The following is a 25,880-nucleotide window of genomic DNA, read 5'->3' as shown; positions in this document are numbered from 1 at the left end:
CCAAAGGGAGATCCAGGTAATGTTTGTATTATCCTCCTATGTGTTTTTAATCACTCAGTAATTTCCGCTCTGGTGTTTGCATTCCGTTCTTTGATTCTCTCCGAGGGTACTAGCTTTCCCTGGCAGAGGTGGGGGATGTTGCAGAGGAGGGCTAATTTCTCCAAATTATATTGTTAACAGTTGGGAGAGAGCCAAGGACGAAGCGTTCTTGGCATGTCAGTGTCTCCTTGTTCCTTCCTCTGGCAGTCAGAGCTGAAAGCCACTGCCTTCTGTGGCTTCTGACCTTTTAGGTTCTTGTCTCTTTGTTACCTGAGTCCAGACTTTTGTAGGGTTAGCAAGCCTATTGGGAGGCATGGCCTCACTTTAAGGTGGGAGTCTCCTTAGTCATTTCTCACTCATTCATTCAACAGTTATAATAGTGCTACCCGCTGCTATAGACTGATGATAGCAGTGAAAAAACAGACAAGGTCCTGGCTTTCCTGGACCACACATTAGTCAGGGAGGCTGATAATAGCAAAAACATTTATAAGTAAGAAAAATAACAGTTAGTAATAATTAAAGTAGGGTGATGTGCTGTGACATGACTGGGAGCCTACTTCAGTGGGTGGTTGGGAAGGGCTCTGAGATGGTGATGATTCTGCTGAGGTCTGAATGACAAGGAACCAGTCAGGAGAGGGGAGGAAAGAGCATCCAGGCTGAAAGGACAGCGGCTGGTACAAAGGTTGCTAAGTAGGAAAGAGCTTGGCATTCAAGGAGCAGAAAGGAGGTCAGTGTGACTGGGGAAGGAAGAGAGCGGTACAATAAGAGGTGGAGCTAGGCAGGGGTCAAGTCATCTAGGATCGTCTAAGCCAGTGGTTCTCAACCTTCCTAATGCCTCGACGCTTTAATACAGTTCCTCATGTTGTGGTGACCCCCAATTTCATTGTTATAAATTAAAGCATAGTGATTAATCACAAAAACAATATGTAATTATATATGTGTTTTCCGATGGTTTTAGGCGACCCCTGTGAAAGGGTCGTTCGACCCCCATAGGGGTCGCGACCCACAGGTTGAGAACCACTGTTCTAAGTCAAGGTAAAAAGCTTGGACTGATGCTGTTAATGGAAATAAGGACGCCTGGAGGAGGAGTATCAGGTTTGGCGGGAGTGGGGAGAGGAGGCTCATTCTATTTTTGCCCTGTTAAAATGTAGACACCAGTAGTCATCACCATAACCAAGGTACAGTCAGGTTTAGCAAATGTTCATTGCATACCTTCTGTATGTCAGGCATTGTGCGAGGCTCTTTAATGTATATTTCCTCATTTTATCCTGACAACAACCTTTTAGGAGGATATTATTATTCTTTTTTAAAAATATATTTTTATTGATTTCAGAGAAGAAGGGAGAGGGAGAGGGAGAGGGAGAAATAGAAACATCAATGATGAGAGAGAATCATTGATTAGCTGCCTCCTACACACCTCACACTGGGGATTGAGCCTGCAACCCGGGCCTGTGACCTGACCAGGAATGGAACTGTGACCTCCTGGTTCATAAGTTAATGCTCAATCACTGAGCCACGCCGGCCAGGCAGATATTATTATTCTTTATTTGCAAATGGAAGCGCTGAGGCTGAGAGGTGAAGCGGCTTGCTCTGGTTTGAACCCAGATCTTCTGACCCCAAGGCTCTGGGCTGACTTGTTGCTCAGGGCAGATATTGAAGGAGGCTGGTTAGCATTGTGTTTCCACTTGGAGAGAGTATGGGGACCATATGTTGGCTCATCAAGGCCTGATTCCCATGCTTCTGGAAGAAGGGCCTGTCAGAGTTAACTCCCGTGTGCAGCGAGCTGTTGAAAATCTTGACGTTTTCAAAATAGTGTGAGTTCCAAAGACCACTTGGGTAAGATTCTCAGGAAATGCCACATGAACCACGCTGACACTGCACTAAACAAGCAATTTTGTAAAAGTGTTAAGTAAAATAAAACAAAAGGAGCTTAAGAAATGTGGAAAGCTGTTTCAACCGTTGGCTGCTGTATCTCTTGACTCTGTGGCCCAAGTGGAAACGGAAGAAGATGGGGAGGCAGTTCGTTTTGTTCTTGGAGTTTCAGTTACTGATTTTGGGACCTAAGAGTACATTAAGTTACCCAGAATCCTTGGTTTTCTTGAGTCACTGGGATTTGGAACAAAGATAGTAAGTGCCTTAACTAGCCTGGAGGCAGTGCTGAAAGTAGCTTCAGTGGTGACTCTTCTGCAGTATTCTGGGAGCCACACTGAGGAGCCAGGAGGTCCAGAGTGGCACATGCTGCTGAGCACGCCAATGGGAAGAGCCTTGATAGAGTTCTTCCTGAGGCTTGAGGCTGGAAGCTTTTCTTACATCTGAAACCCTTTCTTCTCTTAATAACATGGGCCCGGTGAGAGCTAAATCTTTGCCGCACTCTCAGCGTTCCAATACCACCGCTGTCAGAAAGCCAGATTCACCGGGGGACTCTGACCTCCATTCCCCAGCACCGTTCACATAACTCCACAGCTTCTTGCCATGCCCCCAAAATTGCCATGCCAAGGAATTGGAACCTTTAGGCTTAACCAGCCAGAGTCACTGCTCACCTTGTAGTCAAAACCTATATGCCTGGAAAATCAGTCTTGCAAAAACGTTGCAAGAAACTACAGGACCCATGTGCATTTGGACGGGTCCTGTCTGTGGCTGCAGGTGGGCTCTTCCTTACATTGAGCTCAAGCCGGTCTCCACTTCTCCCTGGTCCTCACTCTCTTCTCTTTTGTGTTTGCTGTCGGGCTTCTTTAGGGCCTCACCCTAGCCCTTCCCAGCCCGGGGCCTGTGACAACGTGCTGATTTATGTGGACGGTTACCTGTGGCCCGCCTTCTCGGGGATCATCCTTCCCTGCCACCTTCATCCCTGCTACCTGGTCCTCTCCCAGGCGAGACTGGCTGCTGTTCAGCGTGGAGGGGCTGTTCCTGGGAGAAGAGTGTGATAAAGGCTAAGGCTATGTTTGGCCTCATTTGCCAAGTTACTTTCTCAGGGGCCTAAAGAGAAACTGGAGCCCTTGTATGGAGGAGAGAGAGTTTCTGTGCTCCCTGAGACCAGCCGCCTGGCTTCTAGCCGGGCCATCTCCATCACTACCAAGGAGCAAGGTGGCAATTCAGGTTTAAGAACAGGTATTTCGGGGGATTTGTCTGTGCCTGCTAAATATGTCCTGCAACAGGGTTATAGTACATGAGATCCTACATGAGTTTTAGAAAATCAGGAAATGAGCAGGAGGGGTGCTTTTGGGGTAAGGGGTAGGGAGACAGCAGGAAAGGTGAGAATACTTGGCAATCTCCAGATGGGTGGAGGGCTCCAGCATTTAATAGGCAGCCTTGGTTTGGTAAGGGTGAGTCTGGAGTAGCAGAAAGAGATCAGGAGGAGGTTGACCGAGATGCAGGAACGCAGGAGTTGACTGTCCTTGTGGGCAAGTCATCTACCCTTTTCGGGCCTCCCTTTCCTCATCCATGGCGTGGTGTGATGAGACACAGCTTGCCCTACAGGATACTTGGGAAGATTAAATGAAATAAAACAGTCTAAGGACCTAAATTTTCCTCCTTTGCTCTAAAAATGCTGAACCAGAAGCTTTGCCATTAGCAAGTTGGGTGAGTCTGATCAGACATGATCAAATGTTAAACAGTATTTCAGAGGCATTACTTTGGTTCATCTCTTTTCTCAATATATGAGTCTCTTTTTTTCTCTTTAAATTTAGTGTTCAATACCATCCCATAACCCAAATCCTGTTTCCTATTGTGTAACATGGGGATAAAAATGCCTGCTTTGCCTAACTCAGTGGGTACTTGGGAGGGTCCAATGCGGTGACAAATGTGACTACACTTAAGGCTTCATGTAAATGCAGGAAATGATGCTAATGATGCTGTGGTTGATACCTTTTTTTTTTTTGGCAAAAAGGGCAGCATTCATATTAGGGAGGAAACTTTAGGAAGCTACCTCTACATTTGGTGCAATGACAGCTGTGTTTTTGTCCACTTTTAAAAACTGCCTTTCTTCTAATGTTAGAATGTACCAGTGAACTTCATCTTAGTGCCTACGCCATTCAGCTCAGGATTTACTTACCCAAGACTCTGGGCTTTGTCAAGCTTGTACAGGTTGGGTGTGGGGAGCCCAGGAGTTGCTACTAAGGTTGTGTGGTGTATTAGTATGTGAAGTGGTTGCTGATGCTGGATGCTGCTCCAAGTACATAGAAGATTCGCTCTTTGCCTGATTCCACCAGAGTTCCACCCAGTTGACCTTGTGATAGGACCAGAGGCTGTTTGGGAGTTACTGAGAGTCACATTGGTGTTGTCAGTCAGACCCTGGCCCTGGCACAGGGGAGACAGAGAGTGAAGGAGGGAGGGAGGGAGGGGCAGGGAGAGCAGTGGATGGTGCTATTTTTCTGTTGCCTTGTCTTTAGGGATTTCTGTCACCAGCCAGGAAGCTTCCAGCCCCACAGGCCCCTAAGGGAAGGGGACAGCAGGTTATCATGCAAAGAGAATGCCATTTAGAAATAGAAGACCTGGACTCATGTCCCAGTCTTGTCACTGATTGATGGAGTTATCTTAAACAAGTCACTTAACCTCTCTGAGCCCTTTCCTCATTCATAAGATGGGGTGGCCGGTGTTAATAGCTGAGATGTGTAAGGGAAGACTTTAGGACTGGAGAACCCTTAAGCAATGAGAGTGGATAGTGGTAAGGGTGTTGCTTTATTGTCATTCCCACTATGAGCAGGGCCTTTTTCTCCTGCAGGTGGAAAGGAGGCAGACTTAGATTAGAGCTTGTGTTTCTAGGTTCCCTGGTGAATGGAGATGCCTCTCTTGAAGGAGCTGGGTGTAAATAAAGCTCAACCCTTGAACGTGGTACAAGGATTTCTGAAACAGTTGTTAAGGGAGCCTGCTTCCCACCCTTATCCAGATGCTCATGTCTTGGAAAGACCAGGATGCTGCCTGCCAAATGAGGGCATATAGAACTTGCCTAGAACCAGGAGCTGGGAGTCTGAGGCTGGCAGTGGTGGGGAGGGGTGAGAGGGTGCTGGGACCAGGGAAAACCTGGCTCTGCCTGCTGCACGTTTGGCTTATTGGGAGTCAGGCTGCTCTAGCCTCGGTGCCAGCTCACCCCAGACACCAGAACACAGGGTGCTCTGACCAGGCTCCAGGGCAGAGTAAGAAAAACTTTGTAAGCCTAGAGATTTTTTTCTTTTTAAACCTTTATGCTATACTCATTTAAATCTACTAGATGGCTCAGTGCGCAATTTGGAGGTGAGGCTAACACTTAAATACCAACAAACTGAGATGATGGCTGGACTCTGACAGTGAAAACATGTTAACCATCTGTGTTAGGAGCCTTAAAACATGACCATGCTCTGGTCATCTTACCCCTAGGACTTTAAGCCAAGGAAATCATTTGAATTGCAGAAAAAGCCTATACTCAAAGATGTATCTAGAATAATAAAAGCGTAATATGCTAATTGGAGCGGACGGCCGAACGACCTTCCGGATGTCCTTCCGGACAAAACCGCCATGGTGGGGGACGAGGCAGAGGCAGTTAGGGGCAATCAGGCAGGCAGGCAAGCAGTTAGGAGTGATTAGGCAGGCAGGCAGAGTGGTTAGGGGTGATCAGGCAGGCAGGCAGGTGAGCAGTTAGGAGCCAGTGGTCCTGGATTGTGAGAGGTGGAATGGGGCCTAAACTGGCCATTGGACATCCTCTGAGAGGTCCTGGATTGCAAGAGGGTGCAGGCCGGGCTGAGGACCACCCTCCCCACCCCCTGTGCATGAATTTCATGCACCGGGCCTCTAGTTTATTATAACAGTGGGGTAGGGAGGGTGCCTGAAATATCCAGCGTTAGAAGAATGTTCATCTTTCTAGAGCGTAAGCGCTGTTGGGTAAGGTCTCTCTTGTCTGCTCTGTGTCTCCAGCATCTAAAGCAGAGCCTGGCACACACACGGCCAGGAAATAGTTTTTGAACAGTTGGTGATATGAGAAAAAACTATATCTGTATGATGAGACTATTATTCAGCTGTTTCAGATGAAGAAGTCTTAACACTAGAAAGACTGAAATTTAGTATATACCTATATTGCCCAAAGGCAGTCAAAATGACTGCATTGTGAAAGAATAATATCGGAGCACTCTTCACTTATGTTCCTTAGCTTTTCCAATAACTCACTTCTGTTCGACATTTCTTTCATGAATTTAGGGCGCAAAAGAAATAAAATAAACAACTTATTAGAACAAGTATCACTGCATAAAGATTCGAATAACAAGTACTAGTTTAGCTTATTGAGCAACTGCAACTTATCAAGTATCGACAATTTATCATGTACTTGTATGTTCTCATGTGACGTAATCGAAAAAAAAAGAAAACTGTTATTTCAATACAGAGCCGAACTGTTATTACTCAATTCAATAATAAGAGTCATTTGATTATTTAAAACTTCCCCAAGCAGTCAAAATGACTGCTTTTGGGCAATATAGGTATAACACATATATATATACCGGAAATGAAGGAGGGGGAGGTAACTACAATTATTAATAAACGCATTTATATGTTGTACAAAAAGTCACAAAATTCTAAGACATTGTGTCCTTATATACATAATTGTTTTTCTAATTGAAATTAAAAAGCAGTCAAAATGACTTCTTTGGGCAATCTAGTGTTAATGACATAGGAAAATTTTTGTGTTCACAGGATGTGATAAAAGTAGAATACAGATTTCTAAATACAGTAAAATCATAGCTTTTTTATAATAGAAGGAAAAAAATTAAAAAGCTAGGAAGGAGCACACACAAAGGTATATGTCTAGGTGGTGAGATCATGGGTGACCTTCTTTCTGTCTATATTTTCTAAAATTTGTCAAAGGATTGATTTGTGACTGGGGAAAACATTTTCAAACAAATCATATTCTTTTAAAAAGGAGGTTAGGTTAGTTTATTCAGGGAACAAACCAGCGGTCTCTAGAGCCAGCTCCTCCTTCCTTTCAAAGAACCAGGCAGCCTTTGTGGATACACAAAACACCTACACACTTTGGTTGTGCCTGTCAGCTTGGCGTGGAAGCTGATCCCTCCTAACTTCAAAAGGGTGGTGGGAACTCTGCAGTGTTGAAATTGCACAGGTCATGTTGCAGAGACATGCCCATACATTTATATCCGTCACTGAAGTGAAGACATTCTGTAGTAGGGAGAAGAATTTTAAGAAGATAGTTGTTTTTTTCCTGGGTGGGTGGTTAATTCTTAGAATTCTTTCCCTGGTTCATGGGTTTTGGAAGGGCCGTCTGCTTTCCTTCATTCTTGTTTTAGCTCGTGCCGTCTTAAAGCAACTTTTTGCTAAGCTGCTCCGTTTGTTGGAGTCGGTGCTTCGTGGAATGTCTCTCTAAGATGCAGTTCTCTCCTGGAGCCAAGACATCCCTAGAATTAAAATCCCTGCGTCGTAGGTGGCCTCTAGCACCTGAGCTAGAAGTTCTTTTTTTATTTTAAAGCATTTTTATTTATTAATTGATTTTAGAGAGGGAGGGAGGGGAGAGAGAGAAAGAGAGAAGAGAGGAACATAGATTTGTTGTTCCATTTATTTATACATTCATTGGTTGATTCTTGCATGTGCCCCGACTGGGGATCGAACCTGCAACCTTGGTGTATTGGGACAGTGCTGTAACCAACTGAGCTACCTGGCTAGGGCTCAGCTGGAAGTTCTTGGCTTTTGAATACAGCTGGGTTGTAAAAGATTCAGTGCCTCTCAGCAGAAAGGCCCACTTTCTCACCCTGGGAGGCATCTGTGATGATCAGGGGTCCTCAGACATTCCCAACCTGTTGTTGTGTCTATAATCCTTTTCATTCATATGACTTTTCCTTCATTATCTCCTTCTCTCTCTCTTTAGCCATAACCAGCAGACCACAGCGTTCAGGCATCCTGTGAGTGGGCAGTTTTCTCCAGAAAACAGTGACTTTATTCTTCAAGAAGAGTAAGTACTTTAAATATTCTCTTTCCCGGGCAGAGCTTGGGAGCTTAAAGGCATTTGCTCAAAACAAAGCTTGTTGGACTATTTTCTCTCTCAGCTAGAGGGGCACGGAGTGGTTGGTGAAATGGGAGAATTTTGTTCTGTAGTCTCTGGACTTCTCTCAGTGGGAAGAGGTGGAAGGGAGAGATGGCATGGGGATGTCTGTGATTGGTATTGTCAGAGCCTCTTAAAAGCTCTCTTTCCCTTGAACTTATTCTTTTCCTCAAGTGACATCTAACACGTTCATCTGGTGTGAAAGTACTTTAAATACAGCCTCAGGCTGAGCTGAATCAGCCTCTATAGGAAGCCTCAAGTAAGAGCCCAAAGCCAGGGCTTAGAAGAGAGGAGGACGGGGACATCCTTGTCCCTGGACATTTTGAGCTCATGGTTGCTTTTCCCAACACAGGAACTTTCTTGTTCCTCAGTCCTGTCTCAACAGGGCCTCTGGGGAGCTCAGAGATGGGTCTGCCACGCAGGGCCGTCTACCTAAAAGGCCCGCAGCCCAAGCAGGATGGGTTCTTCAACCAAACGTGAAGGCAGAGACCCCGTGCAAATGGCTGTGTTCCCTTCTCATCTGAGGCCGTTCTGTTCAAAGCAAACAATTCTTCGTTTGAGAAACTAATAGAGATGTTGGCTTTATGTGTTTTTTTCCCCTTCAATTTATTTTCCTTTTGTTCAATCACCTAGACCAGTGGTCGGCAAACTCATTAGTCAGCAGAGCTAAATATCAACAGTACAACGATTGAAATTTCTTTTGAGAGCCCAATTTTTCAACTTAAACTATATAGGTAGGTACATTGTTATTAAGTTAATTAGGGTACTCCTAAGGCTTAGGAAGAGCCACACTCAAGGGGCCAAAGAGCCACATGTGGCTCACGAGCTGCAGTTTGCCGACCACGGACCTAGACCAAATATGATCTTTAAAAAAATTATCAGTATTCACATTTTACAGCATTTCCCTTCCTTGATACTTACATGTATAAACTTTCTCTTATGGAAAATTTCAAACATATACAAAAGTAGAGAGATACAGTAATAAATCCAATGTATTCATTGCTCATCTTCAATAATTTTCAAAGCATGGCTGATTTTATTTCATCTATATACTCCGCCCCCCCCCCCCCCCGAGATTCTTTTGAAGCAAATTCCAAACATCATTTTATCTCTAGTATTTTCAGCATAGAATAATTATTTTACAGAACTTTTAAAATTAGAAATCTATAATTACAGTAATTCCTTGCATGTTTGCTCTGTGCTGGGGATTTTACCTGCATATCTCATTTACTGCAGTAATCCTGAGGAGTAGGTCATCATCGTTGTTTAGAGATGAAGACGCCGAGACTCAAAGAAATAGCCACTTGCCCAAAGTTGCATGACTAGAAGTAGAAAAGCCAGATGTCATTCTAGCTTGATCTCTTTAGTCAGGTCTAACCTTGCCCTAGTGAGATGCTGCTTGCCAAATTATCTTCATGCTGGTGGCCTAGGGGACATGATGGCCAAACTGTGGGGTTGGGGTCTGACTTAGAAAGCATTACTACTATTAGAGAATGAGTGGAAGATAAAGACTATCTTGTCTTCTAATTTGAGAAAGAATTGCTGTGTAAAGACAGCCCAAATGTGGATTCTACAAATTCCAGCTTGGAATGAATTTGTTTATAGAACCCTGGAGGTCAGAAGCTCTTGAGAGGTCACTGGGTTCAGCCCCATTTCTTAGGCATCCTGGAGACATGGGCACCTGTCATTATTAAAGGTCTGGATAGGGAATCCATCAGAATGCTTAAATTGGGAAGTTACCAACTTCTAGAAAAATGCAGACTTTTATCACTGAATACTTCCGTCACACATACCTCCTCTTCCTCTTGTTAACAAAGACTTTGTCCCCCGATTACTTCTGAGAAGGTAGCCTCTTTTATTCTACCAAAATATCTCTGTAGCTAATCTCAATTCCTTTCAGTTTCCAAGGAAAAGATGTTCTTTTCAAGGGTCACTGTTCCGCTGTAGAGTCTATTTCCTGGCTGTCATAAGGAGTACTTGTTTATCTGGAGTGGTGGGGGTGCACCGGTGTGGCCAGACACTCCTTCAAGGAGGCAGAAAGTGCTTTGGGCATTGAGAGGAGGGAGGATTCCTATGCCCTGATGTGGTGATCCCTGCACTTACTCATGAAGTACTTACTGAATGCCCGCATTGTGTCAGGGGCTGTGCCAGACTCTGCAGTTACAGCAGCACGTAAGGCACATGTGGTCCTGTCTGTGAAGAACTTACAGCTGAATAGGGAAGATAGATGATCAAACGGAAGATCACAAATGTGACCAGTGTTCATGACCGAGGAAACAAAGGGTTCAATGGGAGTTGATAAAAGACGGTTCTAACCTGGCTTAGGGATCATGGAAGGCCTCTCCATCCGGGGAAGGTATGCTGTTTAAATTGAGACCTGCCCAGTCCAGGTGAACAACCTGGGCAAAGCCCTTGAGGGCAGAGAGGGAGAGTGGAGAGAGGGGTCTGTACAGGCTGAGTTAGAGTGGAAACTGAAGAGCACCAGATGGATTCTGGAGATACTTGGGAGGTAACATTGACAGGACGTGATGACGGATTGTCTGTGATGGGGATGAAAGAGAGGGAAGACTTTCTTGAAGTGTCTGGCCCTAAACAGGAGGAAGGGGGAGGATTTAGATAAGTAAGGATCAGTGTGCACGTGTATGAGGGGGGTTCACAGCTGAGGGAAGTGTGACCAGTCTTGGTGGGGTCAGAGGGTGAGAAAATCTGATGTGTAGTGGAGGTTTGGGAAGAGGAGTGTGGAGATAAGGTTGGAGACGAAGGCTGCAGCCCATTCTAAATGGTTTCCTCCTGAAACACACTCGGATTTACTTCCTGGTGGAGCTCTGGAGGGCGAGTGAGGCATGAAACCATTTTTAAAAAGTGCCAACAAATAAGATGACTGTTACAGTCTTTTACACGGGAGCTTGATTTTGTTGTGTAGTGTGTTATGTGGGGAGGAAAGAAAGGTGAGGATCATTTATGTCTTCACACATCAGCTCTCGGATTATGTTGAGTGGAAAAGGAAAATTGGCTCTTTTTTCTTCTTCAAAGAGAAGAAGGCCACATTGACTCCACTCACAAAGCCTTCACCCTGGTTTCTTGGTGGGAATCCTTCTAGAGCCGTGGTTTTCAAAGTGTGGTCTCGGAACCAGAACTTGTTACACAGACAGGCAAATTCTTGAGCCCACCCCAGACTTCCTGAATCAGAGACTCTGGAGTAGGACCCTGGAACAGGAGTTTTAACAAGCCTTCAGGTGATTCTGATTCAGGTTTTCATCCCTCCTAAATTAGTCCCAGATTCTTTCATTCATCCTTAAGTCTCCCCCATGTACCCCTCATTCTCTGGGCAGCAGTGATAATCTTAGAGGGCTTTGAATCAGACAAACAATTTATTTTCCTATGGGAAGAAAAAAAGGTTTCCATTGTGACTTCCTTTAGAGTATTGCTGATGTGAACAGATAACACATCTCCCCTACTGTTGGCAGGTGGAGCTCATCTGGGCTGCTTGGTGTAGCAGGTGCATGCCCACTAAAAGATGCTTTTTCATCTTGCATATTAGAAGCATGGAGAAGAGAAATGTGAAAGCTATGATTTGGTGGATCCAGAGGACATAAGGTCTGAGTATTCTAGTTACTGTGTCAGTAATGCAGAATTAGTCAGGATAGGCTAGGGTCTGCTACAGTAACAATATGAAACAAAATCTCAGTGACTTAAAAGGGTTAAGGTTTATTCTCACTTTTACTGAGAAAGAAACCTGAATTGTCACCTTTACTGAGGGAGGCTCCATCTCTGTGCTTCATGATCACCAAAGGGAACTTTAGTGACTTGTGCACTGGCTCTTTCACTCACATTTCATTGGCTAAAGCAAGTCACATGACCACTCCTAACTTCAAAGGGGCAGGGAAGTGCATGTCTACCATGCACCTGGGAGGAAATATTTGTTGGTCAGCACTAATGACTACACTTAATGCACAGTCAAGATTTATTAAGGGAAGTTGGACCTTTCAAATCTGTCACTGACAAGCTTCTTTTGCTGCATGACTAGAGTGTTTACTACATGACTAGAGCAGTGGTTCTCAACCTTCTGGCCCTTTAAATACAGTTCCTCATGTTGTGACCCAACCGTAAAATTATTTTCGTTGCTACTTCATAACTGTAATGTTGCTACTGTTATGAATCGTAGTGTAAATATCTGATATGCAGGATGGTCTTAGGCGACCCCTGTGAAAGGGTTGTTTGACCGCCAAAGGGGTCGTGACCCACAAGTTGAGAACCGCTAGACTAGAGTGTTTTCTGTTATGCTACTGAGTTCATTGTCAGAACCAAATTCATTGTCACTCAGTGGGTCCTCCAGCCTTGTTCCCAGGGGACACCCCTGCACACCCAAGCTGACAGGCATGTGGAAATCTCTGTTGGAGGAGCTAATATAAGCCCAGGCCGCATTAGGAAAAGTACAAAGTATAGAGGAAGGGGAGAGTAGTTCTGGTGTTTCGTGGCGTTTGTAGACTACTTCATTTGTTCATTTCAAGTTATGGAGCTCCAAGGATATGCCAAGCCGTAAAAACTGTGCTCTAGGCAATAGATTTCAAGAGGATGCTGAGCAATTGAGGTTCCCTTGAGGAGGGGGACCATTATGGTGAGTGGCCTAGAAATCCTGGCCCTAGCGTGTTTAGCCTAGGAGAGAGGATGGAGGATGGAGGAGAGAGGATGGAGGAGGATGGGCTGCAAGTCTTCAAGAAGGGCTGGCTGGTGGAAGTGGGGTACCTTTATTGTGTGGCTGCCAAAGGCAGGCATCAGATCAATGAGTAAAAGTGATAGGCAGGCCAGTTTCAGCTCAGTCACAATTTTCCAGGAAAGAGATTTTCCAGCAACCTTTGTTTCAGGATCTGGAATTTCATCTTTAACATTAAATGACATAATCTGCCTGTTTGAGTCTAAGAGTTGGCTTTTTCATGAATGATAATACTGTTATCATTTTATAGCTAATATTTATAGCCCTTACTGTTTATTACCAGGTACTTTTCTAAGTGCTTCACATATATGAATTTAATTTCCACAACAGTCCTCTGAGGAAGATTCCATTATTATCATGGATACTGAGGCACAGAGAGGTTAAGAGTCTTGCCAAAAGTCACACAGCCAGTGAGTGACGGAGTTGTGATTTGAATCCAGGTAGTCTGGCCCAAGATGTGGTGCCTCTGCCCACTACCCATACTGCCTGTCATTTCAGAGGTCTTCAAGAGACGGTGCCCTTCCTTGGCTGTATTCGGGCCTTAACGTGGTAACTAAGTAGGCGACTGCTGCTTAGAGATTTTCATTGTAATTGTATCCGATTGTGATGACATTTGATCTAATAACTTCACGCTTGTTTGGAAGATGCTGAGCCTCCTTGGTAGTCTTCTTCAGAACATGTCAGCAAGCCTTTTTTCAGGGCCTCATTTCCAGTGACTGGATCATCTGGGCTCCTCTTTTTAAGCCTCTTTCCTGAGTATCAGCAATTCTTTTAAATTGGGAGCTTGTGGTTGCCCCTTTGTGGCTTAAAGGGCCACACACAGGGGCCCTCCTGGAGGGATAAGCTTGGCACAAGGAACTTCCAGGCTGTGGTTTTGGTGGCTGGTGCTCTGCATGGGAGCATTTTCTCCTCGGTGCTGGTCTGCCCGGGAAGCCGCTGACAGCCGCCTCTGCAGCTCTCGGTGAAGAGGACAGAAGCATTCCGGAGCCTTGACGCTGGCAGCTGACTGACAGCTGGCTGTGTACGCGGATCCCCAGGTTCCGTCAAGCTCTTGATGTTGAGGTGGGGCCTCTTTGAGAGAGTATGCGCTCCGGAAGTTCGCATGCCTGCTGCTGTGCTCAGAAGCCAGCTGCCAGGCACCCAAGATGTCCTTGGAGTTTCCTAACAAGGAGAGGACTCCGGCCTAGCCTGCCTCTCAGGACATCCTAGTGAGTTTAGCTTGTTCCTTCCCTTGGGGTCTGAGCAGCCCTCTGTTTTCTCATTGGATCGTTTGGAAACGAACTACAAGTTGGAATCGCCTGGAATGTTATAGTGGTGTTGGGAGAATAACACTTAAAACAATATCTTGCTGAAGGTAAGCATTACCTTTGACCTCTTTGGGGGTTCATTTTGCAGGCTTCAGGGAAGGCTCTCCAAGGTGGGTGCCAATTATGGGCCTGGGGTGGGGTATCTCCTGCTGCTGGGAGATGGCTGTCTCCCTTCCCTCCTGCAGTTACATGTTGGTAAAAGCTGATAGTGAGAGACTAGAGCACAGGATTGGGGGCGGGGGGTGTACTACAGAGCAGGGAGGCGGAATCTGTCCGTTGCTCATCAGCTGAGCCCTGGCCTGTGAGGCCGATGTGTTGCTCTGTGGCTGTATAGCCATTACCTTGTCACTCCAGATTGACAGTCTTGGGCAGGCTTTGCCTGTTGCATTTGGTTGCCATGGCAGCAGAGAAAAGGAGGAAAAATGGAAACACCTGGCAAGCAGATACAGAAACTTAGACTGTTCAGTTTTCCTTCTTGGTCTAGGAGACGGCGCTGGCGACAGTCACAGGTAGGTGAAGAGGTGGTAACAGTGTCCTTAGTTCATTCAGACACCTGAGTGTTGGCTTGGCTTTTGATGTTGATGTTGCGAGGAACGTTGGCAGGGGCTGCAGTCACTGCCACACGACCACCGTGTCTCCGGCTCTGTCTGTGCTGGGTGAAAATGCTGCAATGATGGCTTCCCTGTGTGTGGAAAGGAAGCTGCTGCTTGCAAACAAGGCATTTTGCTTCCTCCTGTGACTTCCCTGTCCTTTCCTTTACCTTCCCCTGGTCTGGGATGTTCCCAGATCTCCATTAGAAAGGCTGTTTTTGAGGAGAGAAGTGGCTGCTTGGAGATCGAGGAGGAGCAGATAGGCTAGAGAAGGCTCGCCAAAGGCTCTTGCAGAATTGCAGCATGTCTGAAACAGCAGAGCAGAGGCGGGAGGAATAGCAGAGGTCAAGGTCTGGTTCTCCCATAGACAGACGTGCACCCTGGACAGCGGAAGGGACTGGCCCAGGGTCATTTGCCAGAGCGGGACTCGGGCGAATTCAGGGAAGTGCTGGGATGCGGGGGGAGGCGGTGGGGAGCCCAGAGGCTCACTGGATTATTTTCATGCCAGATGAGGGGTGCTGTTTGGGCTGGTTTCCAGTTCCCCGGGTGGAGTGGGGTGGGGAAATGGAGCTTGTGTTCCAGAGAGGATTGTGGGGGAAGGGGAAAGAACACAGAAAGCCATAGTTGAGTAATGAGGCCATAGTTGCTGAATGAAAACCCGTGTCAGACACCTCCCCAGGGTGTTGGGAGTGCACAGTAAGGGTAGGCGGTCTGCCTCTGTGTGTGTCTTTCTCTGGGAAGAGGGGGTGTGGAGGAGTGTGCCTGTTTGGGACAAGAACTTTCTTTTATTCTTGCTTTTCCTTGTGCATTGCTTTTCCATACCCCGTAGGTGGTGGGTGTCAGTGTCTTAAAAAATTTGCTGGTTGCTTTTGAATGTGCCTCCTTTCATAGCAGTAGTTTTAGCTGAGTTCTCTGTGTAGGATCCTTGAGGACAGAGCATGAATCTGGGGGCCTATTTTTCCAGGAATTAATGGGATCTAGGTATCATCTCATGATGTCTTCTCAGTAAGAGATTCCCGATTCCCCACAGATTTCTAACCTCCTATTCTCACCTTGAAGACTCTTGGGCATTATTATTCCCTTGGGGAAAGGATGGGAGTCCCAGTCCCCCAGCCACAAGGTTACTACATTTTAAAGAAGCCCCAGATAAAGTGTTTATTGGGGTATTTGTAGGAAATGATTGTTGCTCAGAAGTTAATTGTTTGGTATCTTGAGCTTTCTAGAGAGAAGTGCCTTGGAAATAAAAAATAAGATTTAAATTCTGGGGGACCCATTGGTGACAGCCACAAGTTGCTTTTCATTTAGAGCCATTCTTCGTGGTTTTCTAAGCAGTGTTTCAATTCATACAACGGCCTTGTGAGAGAAGAGTGGTTTTCACCCCATTCTACACTAACGGAAACTGAGGCCCAGAGGCGCGATGTGACTTGTGGAGGAGTCCGTCAGCTGCAGAGCTTCATTGAGACCCAGTTTTTCTGGGCTCCTGGTCTTTCCAGCACCCCAGGATCCTCTGGGTTTGGGGGGTAGTCTTGGGGCTGAGAAGAGCAAAGCCTGCCTCTGTCAGACTTGGGGACTTGGCTGTGGGCTGGTGTCTCTGGCCCAAGGTTTGTGGAGTCCAACTTCCGTTTTGGGCAAGTCATGAAGTCTCCCTGAGCCTCCATTTCCTCCTCTATGAAATGGAGATGGGAAACTGGCTTTGCAGGTTAAGGGAGGTGATGTGGGCAACGTGCCTGACACATAGTAGGTGCTGGGCAAGTATAGCCCAGCCCCTCTGCTTGCTTGACCTTGTGTACCTGTCCCTAAGGTTGGTGACCTACCTGTTGTGATGGCAGTAGGTAGGGAAGGGTCTTGCTGTGATTCCACTTCAATTGCTCCTCTTCTCAATGTCGACGGAGAGGCAGCTGAGGGTCCCATCAACCAAACTCACCTAAGTTCATACCCAACAGAAAGAAATAGCTTCTGAAGTAGAACCTCCCTTTCTCGCCACCCTCTCTGTCAGGGTTGTGTGCGTTTATAGGTAGGAAGCAGCGGCAGCTCCTTTTACCAACAGAAACGGAAGGACGAGAGAGTAACTCCCGGCCCAGGCTCACCTGACACATCCTTGAGGCGGTGCAGAGTAGAATGAAGTCATTTTCCTATTGAGCTTCTCCAGACTGAGTTTTGTCTGCTCCTAACTTCGTTTGTTCCTTTCAGAGGGGAGGCAATTGAGTTACAACTCCAGCTCACTGTTTTGAGCTTCAGCCCAGAGCCTTCCAGCAAAATAACCAGCATTCGTGCAGCCCAAACCCAGGAAAACGTCTTTGTTCGAATCATCCCGCTGTACTCTGGGAATCCAGATAGCACAGACACCTGGCCAGCAGGCTTTTAAGTTAATAGGTTTGATTTAATGACACGAGAGTCTGCCTCCCCATAGCACGTGCAGGGTTTCGTCTCCTCTCCCGAGGTCTGTGTGACTCCCGTGCCTAAGGGCAGGCTGTTGGAAACTGAGCCATCTTCCCAGCTGCGCAGCTCAGGGCACATGCACTTTTCTGGGGGAGGAGGAGGGTTCTTGGGTGAACCCCGGGAGTATACTTTGGTCTGAGGAGTTGAGGTCAAATCGTGTCTTCCCGCCAGGCTTTAAAGTGGAGTATCCTGCCCTGGCTGAGCATTGGCCTGCAGACTGAAAGGTTGCAGGTTCGATTCCAGTCAAGGGCACGTACCTTGGTTGCAGGCTTGATCTTTGGCCCCTGTCGGAGCGCATGTCGGAGGCAACCAATTGATGTGTCTTTCTCATATTAATGTTTCTCTCTGTGTATGTCTCCCCCTCCTTTTTAATCTCTCAAAAAAAAAAAAAATCAATGGAAAAAATATCCCCAGGTAAGGATTAACAAAAAATTAAAAATAGCCGAAACCGGTTTGGCTCAGTGGATAGAGTGTCGGCCTGCGGACTGAAAGGTCCCAGGTTCGATTCCGGTCAAGGGCATGTACCTGGGTTGCGGGCACATCCCCACTGGGGGATGTGCAGGAGGCAGCTGATCGATGTATCTCTCTCATCGATGTTTCTGACTCTCTATCCCTCTCCCTTCCTCTCTGTAAAAAATCAATAAAATATATTAAAAAAAATAAAAAATAAAGGGGGGACACCCCCTAAGAGGTAACTGACTGAAGCAAATGTACCAGAAGGCATACATCCACTTGAGTGATGATCCCTTCAGTGTTGTCTCTTCTGGAGGCTTCACACAAGCACCACTGATGTTCCCGTTGCTTAAAACGGTGTGGTAAGCAGCCTCTAGAAGTTTCCAACAGAACCAGCTTTCAGCCAAGTGAGAAAATTGTTTTTGAGATTTTTTTTTATATATATATATATTCTCATTTTTGGATACCAAGTGGTGTCCCAAGCATGGCCATCCATCAGTGTTTTGTTTATTTGTGTGTGTGTTGTAATTCTGGATAACTTCCAGTTCTTTCCAGAAGTCATAGTCACCCATGTAGGACCCATGAGATCATAACCCACGTTGAGGAGATTCAGAAGAACATCCTCTGAAGGCAGATCTTGGTACTTGGCTGAGGGGGTAGCTGTGCGCACCTCATTGTATCAGCGAGCCAGGTCAGGGGCCAGTCTGTTCTTCAACTGGGAGCTGTCCCTGCCCATGGGGAGCCCTGGTGAAGACACACTCTTTATTTGTGGAGACAACCATGGTCCCCTCCCTGCAGGAAGATTTAGTGTGGACCTCAGTCATACTTCCTAACAAGCCAGCTTTCTCTGGGTGTGGCTTAGCGGAGGTTTCTGTAGGCATGAAGAATGGAGTTGCCTTCATGTGACCCCCCCCCCCCCCCCGTCCCTCACTGATGTTCAGTGTTGGGCCCGCAATCACTTCTCCTCCAGTTGAAATATGGCTCCCTAGGTGGTGGTTGTACCCTCTGTCCTCACTCACCCAACACTGCAGGGCAGTCATCTTTTTTTCCTATACTATTGGCCTGGGAGCTCCTCGACCAGCCAGCATTTCAGAAGCCAGTGTGGGGAGGAGAAAGTGTTGGCATGCAAGAAGATGATTAAAGTTAGAGCTGCAGAGGTAAGGTGCAAAAATGGCAAAGTGGCCACCTGTCCTGGATTTTCTGGGCAGTCACAAATCCAGATCATCCTTTCTCTGTCCCACCGTGGAGGAGTGGTGTAGCTAATGGATGGAATCTGGTAGTCACTTGAAATGATGTGGATGAGTTAAAGGAATGGAGAAAATGTTTATAATAAGTTTTCTTAATCAAGATGCAAAATCACAAACAGTGTGATCACAGTTATATAAAACCAAAAAGCCACCCCATCCCCAAAACAAAAACAAAAACAGGTATATAGAAACAAATGAAAGTAAATATAACAAGTATTAGAAAAATGATTTTCCTTTGGGTAGTGGGACTGTGGTGATTTTTTCTTTCAGCTTTTCTTAATATTTCTCAAATATTCTCTATAAGTCTTGAATAAGTCTTAAATGGGAACAAATTAAACTTGATAAATTCTCAACCAAACCTTTTTCATTGTTACACAGTAAGTGCTGAATTTCAGCTTAGAGATATAGGTGCCATAACAGAGGTGACCTGAGATTTCTTCTTGACTCACACCTTAGAAATCTGAAAAGTCAGGCAAGACCAGGTTCCAGGAAGGCGTTAGGGACATAGTTCTTTCTGGAGGCAGGGCCTAGACAAGGCAGCCTCTCAGGGCCCCTGCCTACCACCACTCGGCGAGGATCCCTGCTGCATGCAGCCTCTGCCAACAGCGAGACAGCCTCTGCCAACAGCGAGGGGGGCTGAGTGTGGGGACATTCTCTGAGTGGGAGCAGTGACAAAAGTCTGGCTGGGATGGAGGCGGGGGTGGGATGGATGGGGAATCTGGAGTGAGTGTCTGAGCCTATAAGGAGCCAGTGAGTGAGCCTTCTGCCTGAGGCACTTGCATCTCCAGCTGCCAAGCACCCGGCAGGACCCAGCCCCTTGGAAAGCTGGTGCCCGTGGCTGTGGTCCTTCTGGGAGGAACCTCTCTGTTGGTGCAGGGTCCCGGGGTCTGGCTTGGGGCGTGGGAAGGACCGCTTATTCTTCAAGCAGCAATGTTTTTTCAAGGAAGCAGCCTATTTTATCTCTAAGGTGGAAGCTAGGATTTTCCCTCGTAGCACCTCTGTGAAGGTGAGGCTGGAGAAAGGCCATCAGAGCGCTCCATCTTCAGCTGTGTCCTGCCTGGGATCTTCCATCTCCATCTCTGAGGGGTCCTGGCCCAGCCTCCAGATCCGATTTTCTCCACTCCTCAGGCAAAGAGCCTCAGTTTCCTGCAGCCACCTCGACCCTGTTGCCTGGCAGAGCAGTGGACAAAACCCAGCCTCCTCTGGGACTTGCGCTTTGCGGAAGGCTCACTGGTCCCATAGTTAGCAGCATCTGGGAATCAGCCCCGGGCCGTTCAAGGATAGCATTGAATTTGTGTGGAGGCATTTGCCTCCTCGCTGCTTTGAAAAACTGGCAAATGCTGGGGCTCTGCGGAGGCAGGTGAGAAGGGTTCTGCAAGGCGTCTCTTGAGTGTTGTCCCCAAGGTGCTGGTCCTCCAGGGCAAGTGGGAAGAATGATGTCGCTGGATGCTGATTGGGACGTACCTGGGGTCCTTATGAGGACCAGGCATGCTTCATTCTTCCTGCTCTCCAGGCATGGCTCAAGGGGTTAATATCTCCAATGGCTCTATTTTGGGGCAACTGGAGTGTTCCCAGAATAGGACTCTTTGTTGAGTAGTCTATTTTGGGAGGCAGGCCCTACTGGCATTTATGTAAGTGAGTCTCTGTGTGTATCTGGGGGTGTGGATGTGTTCACAAGTGATTTCTTGTTACTAATTATAAGCAGCTTCTTTTGTGAGCCAGGGAGATGGAGAGTGTGTGTGTAAGGGGTATGGACTGCTCTTGTTGTGAAGAGTGGTCTGTGACCATGTGATGGGGCAGCTGCCATAGACACGCAAGTAAGAGAGTAAATGTGGGGACCTTAGGACAACAGGCAGGGATGACTGCCTTGGCCCCTTTGTGGGGTGTCATGCTGTGGAGATGTGCCCCGCTGTCATCCTCTTGATTCCATGAAGCACATGGGTAGGCTGGGCATCCTGGCCCTCAGGCTGTAGTCTGGAGTCAAGTGGTCCCCAAAAGGTCGGTCCTGGGTTGCTTAAGGCCCATCAACCAGTTCTAAGCAGGAATGAATCTCAGATACCACTTCCTACCGCAGTCTGGCACTTAATCACTGGACTCTCCTATCTTCCCCACAGGCCAAATCCACGTATGTCGAAGCAAGAGAGAAACCAAAGACCGTCCAGCATGGTCAGCGAAACGTCCACAACTGGGACCACGTCCACCGTGGAGGCCAAACCCGGCCCCAAGGTGAGCTCCTGGCTGCTCATGCCTTCTGTCCCTTCTTTTATAGTTGCCAAGCCCCTTTGTAATCAGAAGCCCATTTGACCTTGACCCTAGTTTTGTGAAGGACACACATGAGAAGTATTCTCCCGCACTAATAGATGGGGAAATCGAGGCCAGTTGGGGGCGTGTCCCTTGTCCAGGAAAACAGGTGATTGCTGACAGAACCAGGACTGGCATCCTGTCCCTTGGATGCATCTTCACTTTCCAGGCGTATCTTGTGTTAGAGACGGCCTGGAAAACTTTGTGACAGATGGCCCCGAGGAAGGGTGCCCTTGAATAAGGCCCAGAGGTTTCTTGTACTCGAGCTGTGGGAGCAGGGAAAGGAGCCAGCCTTGCAGGGGAGAAGTGCTGAGACCGCCCCCAGCTAGGAGGGATGCATATCTGGTGATTGGCAAAGTCTGTGACCAAAAAGTAGCTTTGTTCCAGAAAGCTGTAGGACTTATTGGGGCAGACAGCTGCTGGTGGAAATTGATTGAAATATCCCTTTAAATTTTTTCCTCTGTGACCCAGATGGGAAGCTTGCCAGGTCTGGGGCTCGCCTATTAATTAGAAGGTGGTCCATGTCTCCTCACTGTTCTTCTGATCAAAGGGCGCTGGCGCGGAGAGTGAGGCCGAGGGAGCCTGCAGCTCTCCCATCGCACATGTGCTTTTTTGGTGCCTCCCTAAATCCTCGCAGCTGCTTGAGTTCAAGTCTGCTTTTCCCTAGATCATCAAGTCCAGCAATAAAGTCCACAGTTTTGGGAAGAGGGACCAAGCCATTCGGAGGAACCCCAATGTTCCGGTGGTGGTGAGGGGCTGGCTGCACAAGCAGGTGAGGAGGCTGAGGAGGGAGGGTGGGGAGGATAGGATTGCTCTTGCTGATTTCTTTCCTTTCCCTGGCCCCTGGGAGCTGGGGACAGGCTCATAATAAGTGTTCTATTCCTGAGTTGATCTGAAGCAGGTAGTTTTCGCCCACTGACTGCAATGAGCAATTTGCTGTTCGTTTTTATGAGTAGACTCGCCACTCAATGGCTACAGCTTTCCTCCCCAAACCCACTTGCCCACTTTGGCCCTTGGTGCTCTTTGCTGTGCTGGGACCCAGGTGCTGGTGTGGGTGGGCCAATACGAATCCAACCTTCCCACCAGCACTTGCCTTCCTGATGTTAGAGTCTTTGTTATCATTGGGCCGAAAAATCCCTGTTTTTCCTCTTTCCCAGTCTAGCCCCTTAGCACCTCAAGTTCCAAATCAGCCAACCTCAGCTCATTGTCTCCTCACCCCTTCTCTCCACCCCCCCCCCCTACCCGCCCAACAATCTGCTTTTCTGGATCTCAGGTTAGAAACCTCAGCACCGCCACCAGCTCCGCCTTCTCCCACATCCATCCCGTCATGAAGCCCTCCCAGTCTGCTCCATCTCCCCAAGGCCATCCTTCATCTCTGTCCTCCCCATCACTTGCTCTGCCTCTGGTCCTCTGGCCATGCAGAGTCTGTGAGTGCCCAGGGCCAGAGACCATGCCCCTCTTGTCTCCTTCCTTCTCTCCTTGCTATCCATCCATTCATTCATCCTGCCATATTCTAAATGCTCTCACAGCAGATAAAAGGAGATGGATAACATGTGCTTCCTGCCCTTGAGGAACTGAAGGTCTGCAGGAGGAGAGGGGCGGGAGAGACACAAATAGACACATGTCTCACATGTCATACCCTCACTCAGCACATTCTGTCATATATCATGTTACCTGAAAAAACAGAAATCCAACTCCAAAAGCAATGATGTAAATTTTTACTAAAGGATTTATGGGAAGGCAGGAGGGCATTACATTGCACACCACACAGAAGAAATCCATAAATGTCCCCATGAAATCTGTCTCCCCAGTTCTGATCCCCATGGCAACTCCCACAGCTCTCCAGCCTTTTATGTCACCACTCCTCTGGCACCACCTCTCTCTTAAGGATACCCCTCCCCTCACAGCTCTGTTCTCACTCTTCTTTCTTACTTCTGCTCATCTCTTTTCTCCCCTGAGTAATTTAACCCTCTGACTTTTTCCATTTGCATCTCTGTGCCCATTAGATAAAAGAATACTCCTTTGAAATGTGGAGGGAGAAGGAAGGAATTATAAATAATTCTCCCCAAGCCCTACCCCCTAGCCAGCCCCTTGGCTGTGTTGTGACTGTAACAGAGGTGTGTGTAGCGTGCTGTGGACACAGCAGAGAGAATGTAGCTGTGCTTGGGGGAATCCTGAAAGGCTTCCCAGAGGAAGTGATGTTTGAACCAGGTATGGAAGGGTGGAGAGGAGTTTTCCAAACAAAGCAACCATCATATGCTTAGAAATTATCTGGTCAATGCAAAAAATAAAACCAAGAAATGTATGAACTCAGCAAATTAAATTTGTTTTTAGCACTTTAGTAAGTAGAGAATGAACAGACTTCATGTTGTTAGGTTTAGAAACTGTCCAGTTTAAAAAATATGTATATTTTTATTGATTTCAGAGAGGAAGGGATGGGAGAGAGAGAGAGAAACATCACTGATGAGAGAGAAAATCATCCATCGGCTGCCTCCTGCATGCCCCACACTGGGGATTGAGCCTGCAACCCAGGCATGTGCCCTGACTGGGAATCGAACCATGAACTCTTGGTTCATAGGTTGACACTCAACTAGTGGGCCACGCCAACTGGGCTTTTTTAAAAAAAATTTAAACTGTCAAAAACTTTTGCAGAAGGAACACAATTTTAACAGCTAAAAAGGCTCTGGAATTTTCCTAGGTTTGGGAATAAACTGATCCTAAAACACTACTATTTTCCTACTGTGATTATGTCTTCTTAAAAATTTTCACATTCACCTAAAAATACTTCATAAATATAATGATTTACATTTTAGAAGAGTAAAGACAAATTCTTATTAATGAAACAATTTGATAGCAAGAAAATCCAAGTCGCTTTACATTGAATGGAAGGAAAGTATAGTCTCTTACGGTAGAAACAAAATCAGTCTCTCTGGTGGAGAACTGAACTTAATCAAATGAGAACTTGCTTCATTGATTAATTAGCTAACTTAACCTCTTGGTTTCATAATGTGTAAATCAGTTTCCTAATCAGCTTAAGTGAAAGCATTTTACAGCGTAGCATTTAATTAAACAAAACTTTTTCTTAAAAGCTGATTTCATTCTTAAATGAAGAACTGTATTTTTGAATCCATATGTTTCTTTCTAAAAGGATGCTTATAATATAGGAATCTGTTTCCAGGAAAGAAAAAAAAAACTTCCTAGGGCTCAACCATCATTGAATCTAAAATTTAGTTCCCTAGTGAAAGGATGTCTGTAAAATAAAAATGTATTAATTTCTTGAAAGAGTGAATATGGGCAAATCAAGATTGGGGAGAGGGAACAGTGTGCTCAGACACTGTCCTGATTCTGTTTCTTTGCTTTGCAGGACAGCTCTGGGATGAGGCTGTGGAAAAGGAGGTGGTTTGTGCTTGCTGATTATTGCTTGTTTTACTATAAAGGTGAGCTGAGGCTCGAGCCACCATGGGCTCTGTGCTGGCGGGGGTGGTGAGGTGATGTAAATGTGGTCGTCTCAGATTCAGTGACTGAGCTAATTAGTAACCTATTGGTCTGCTGAGGTGTTCACTTTTACATATATGGATGGTTGGTGACATCATTTTTTGCAAGTCCCAGCTCTGGACGTTCCATTTATTGCGTTAAAATAAATAGGATCTAGTGTGCTACTGCTTAGGGTCTCAGGATCTGCAGTTGTGTCAGCTTCTGCCCCACTCAGGACACAAGCACACCTTTGACGTAATCTGGAGAGGTGGGAAGTATAGGTAGACATTGTATTTTGTAACCTGTTATCTGGATTTATCCACTGGGATATTGGATGGACAACTGGTGGATTGAGTTGGCCGTATGAACATTTATGGAGCCCCAGTACATAGAGGTAGGCTGTGCAGCAGTGAGAAGGAAGGTATGCCTCAAAGTGTGGAGGAAGAGATAGCCTACTTTTAAGACAAGATTGGGAGTGACAGGTGCTTTAAAGGGTATCCAAAGTGCTTGGGCAGTTTAGGGGGAGTATGGAGTTAATTGCATGTGGGAGCATTTGGGCGGCTTCTCAGAAGAGAGAGGACTTGAGTTGGGCTTTGAAGGATAGGTACTGCTTTGCTTGTGTGTGGGGGTAGGGAGAAGGCAGGGAATGGACATTACTGGCAGAGGAAATAACTTCAGTAAAAGTTCTAGAAGCAGAAGAAAGTGGAGTGACAGACCTGTGAGGCCAGAGTGAGTCTTGAATGGAGGCTGTACCAGGAGATGAGGCTTAGGAGGTGGGTAATGGCTGTGACACCAGGTAAAGGAAGTTGACTTCATTCTATGTCCAATGGGCAGTATGTGTCCAAAGTGCCTTTCAGTAGGAGAGAGACAGGAACACTGTCGTCAGGAAGTGAAGATGACTAGGAGGAGGAGGAGGATGGAGGTAGAAGGTAGGATGCTTCACACCTACCTGTGAGGTTTGCTCCATCCAGAACGCCCTTCCCCATCCTTGAAGACACTTTACATATTACCTTCTGAAGTCGCGACATCCTCAAACTGTGTGTCACCCCTGCCTCCGTTCCCGCAGCCCTTGGCATATGTTGTATTTCAGGAGTTAGCAGCTGAGTGTGCTTACATGTGTGTTTCAGCCCTGGGGGAGAGGGCCCAGCCTGATTCACCTGTAGTTCTAGCATAAGAACAGAGGCCCCAGGGGAACAGCTGCATGGACTGTCAGTGAATGCCGTCATCCTGGGGAGAGAGAGGAGCCCTGAGCTAGGGCAGTGGGGTGGACCAGCCCAAGGCAGGTGCCACAGAAGGCTATTC

At 46.7% G+C, this 25,880-nt stretch overlaps 1 protein-coding gene across 8 annotated transcripts in view; it reads left to right on the top strand.

Moving 5' to 3' along the window:
- PLEKHA7 (pleckstrin homology domain containing A7) overlaps positions 1–25,880 on the top strand; it is a 210,080-nt gene that overhangs the window by 118,844 nt on the left and 65,356 nt on the right. For 7 of the 8 annotated variants that reach the window (XR_004970439.1, XM_036325534.1, XM_036325535.1 and 4 more), the window contains 4 exons: positions 7,880–7,963; positions 20,918–21,029; positions 21,772–21,876; positions 24,469–24,541. Coding sequence is in view for 7 of the 8 variants with exons in the window: in XM_036325534.1 (XP_036181427.1) it covers positions 7,880–7,963; positions 20,918–21,029; positions 21,772–21,876; positions 24,469–24,541 (374 nt within the window). In the remaining variant the exon portion in view is untranslated. Of the gene's footprint in view, positions 1–2,775; positions 3,148–7,879; positions 7,964–20,917; positions 21,030–21,771; positions 21,877–24,468; positions 24,542–25,880 lie in introns of all 8 variants that reach the window. The other variant, XM_036325541.1, reaches the window with a different exon arrangement.

This window comes from Myotis myotis, unplaced genomic scaffold, assembly GCF_014108235.1.
Source record: "Myotis myotis isolate mMyoMyo1 unplaced genomic scaffold, mMyoMyo1.p scaffold_m19_p_10, whole genome shotgun sequence".
Lineage (NCBI taxonomy): Eukaryota > Metazoa > Chordata > Mammalia > Chiroptera > Vespertilionidae > Myotis > Myotis myotis.
Note: the sequence above shows the minus strand (reverse complement) of the source record. Positions and strands in the feature narration are given on the sequence as shown.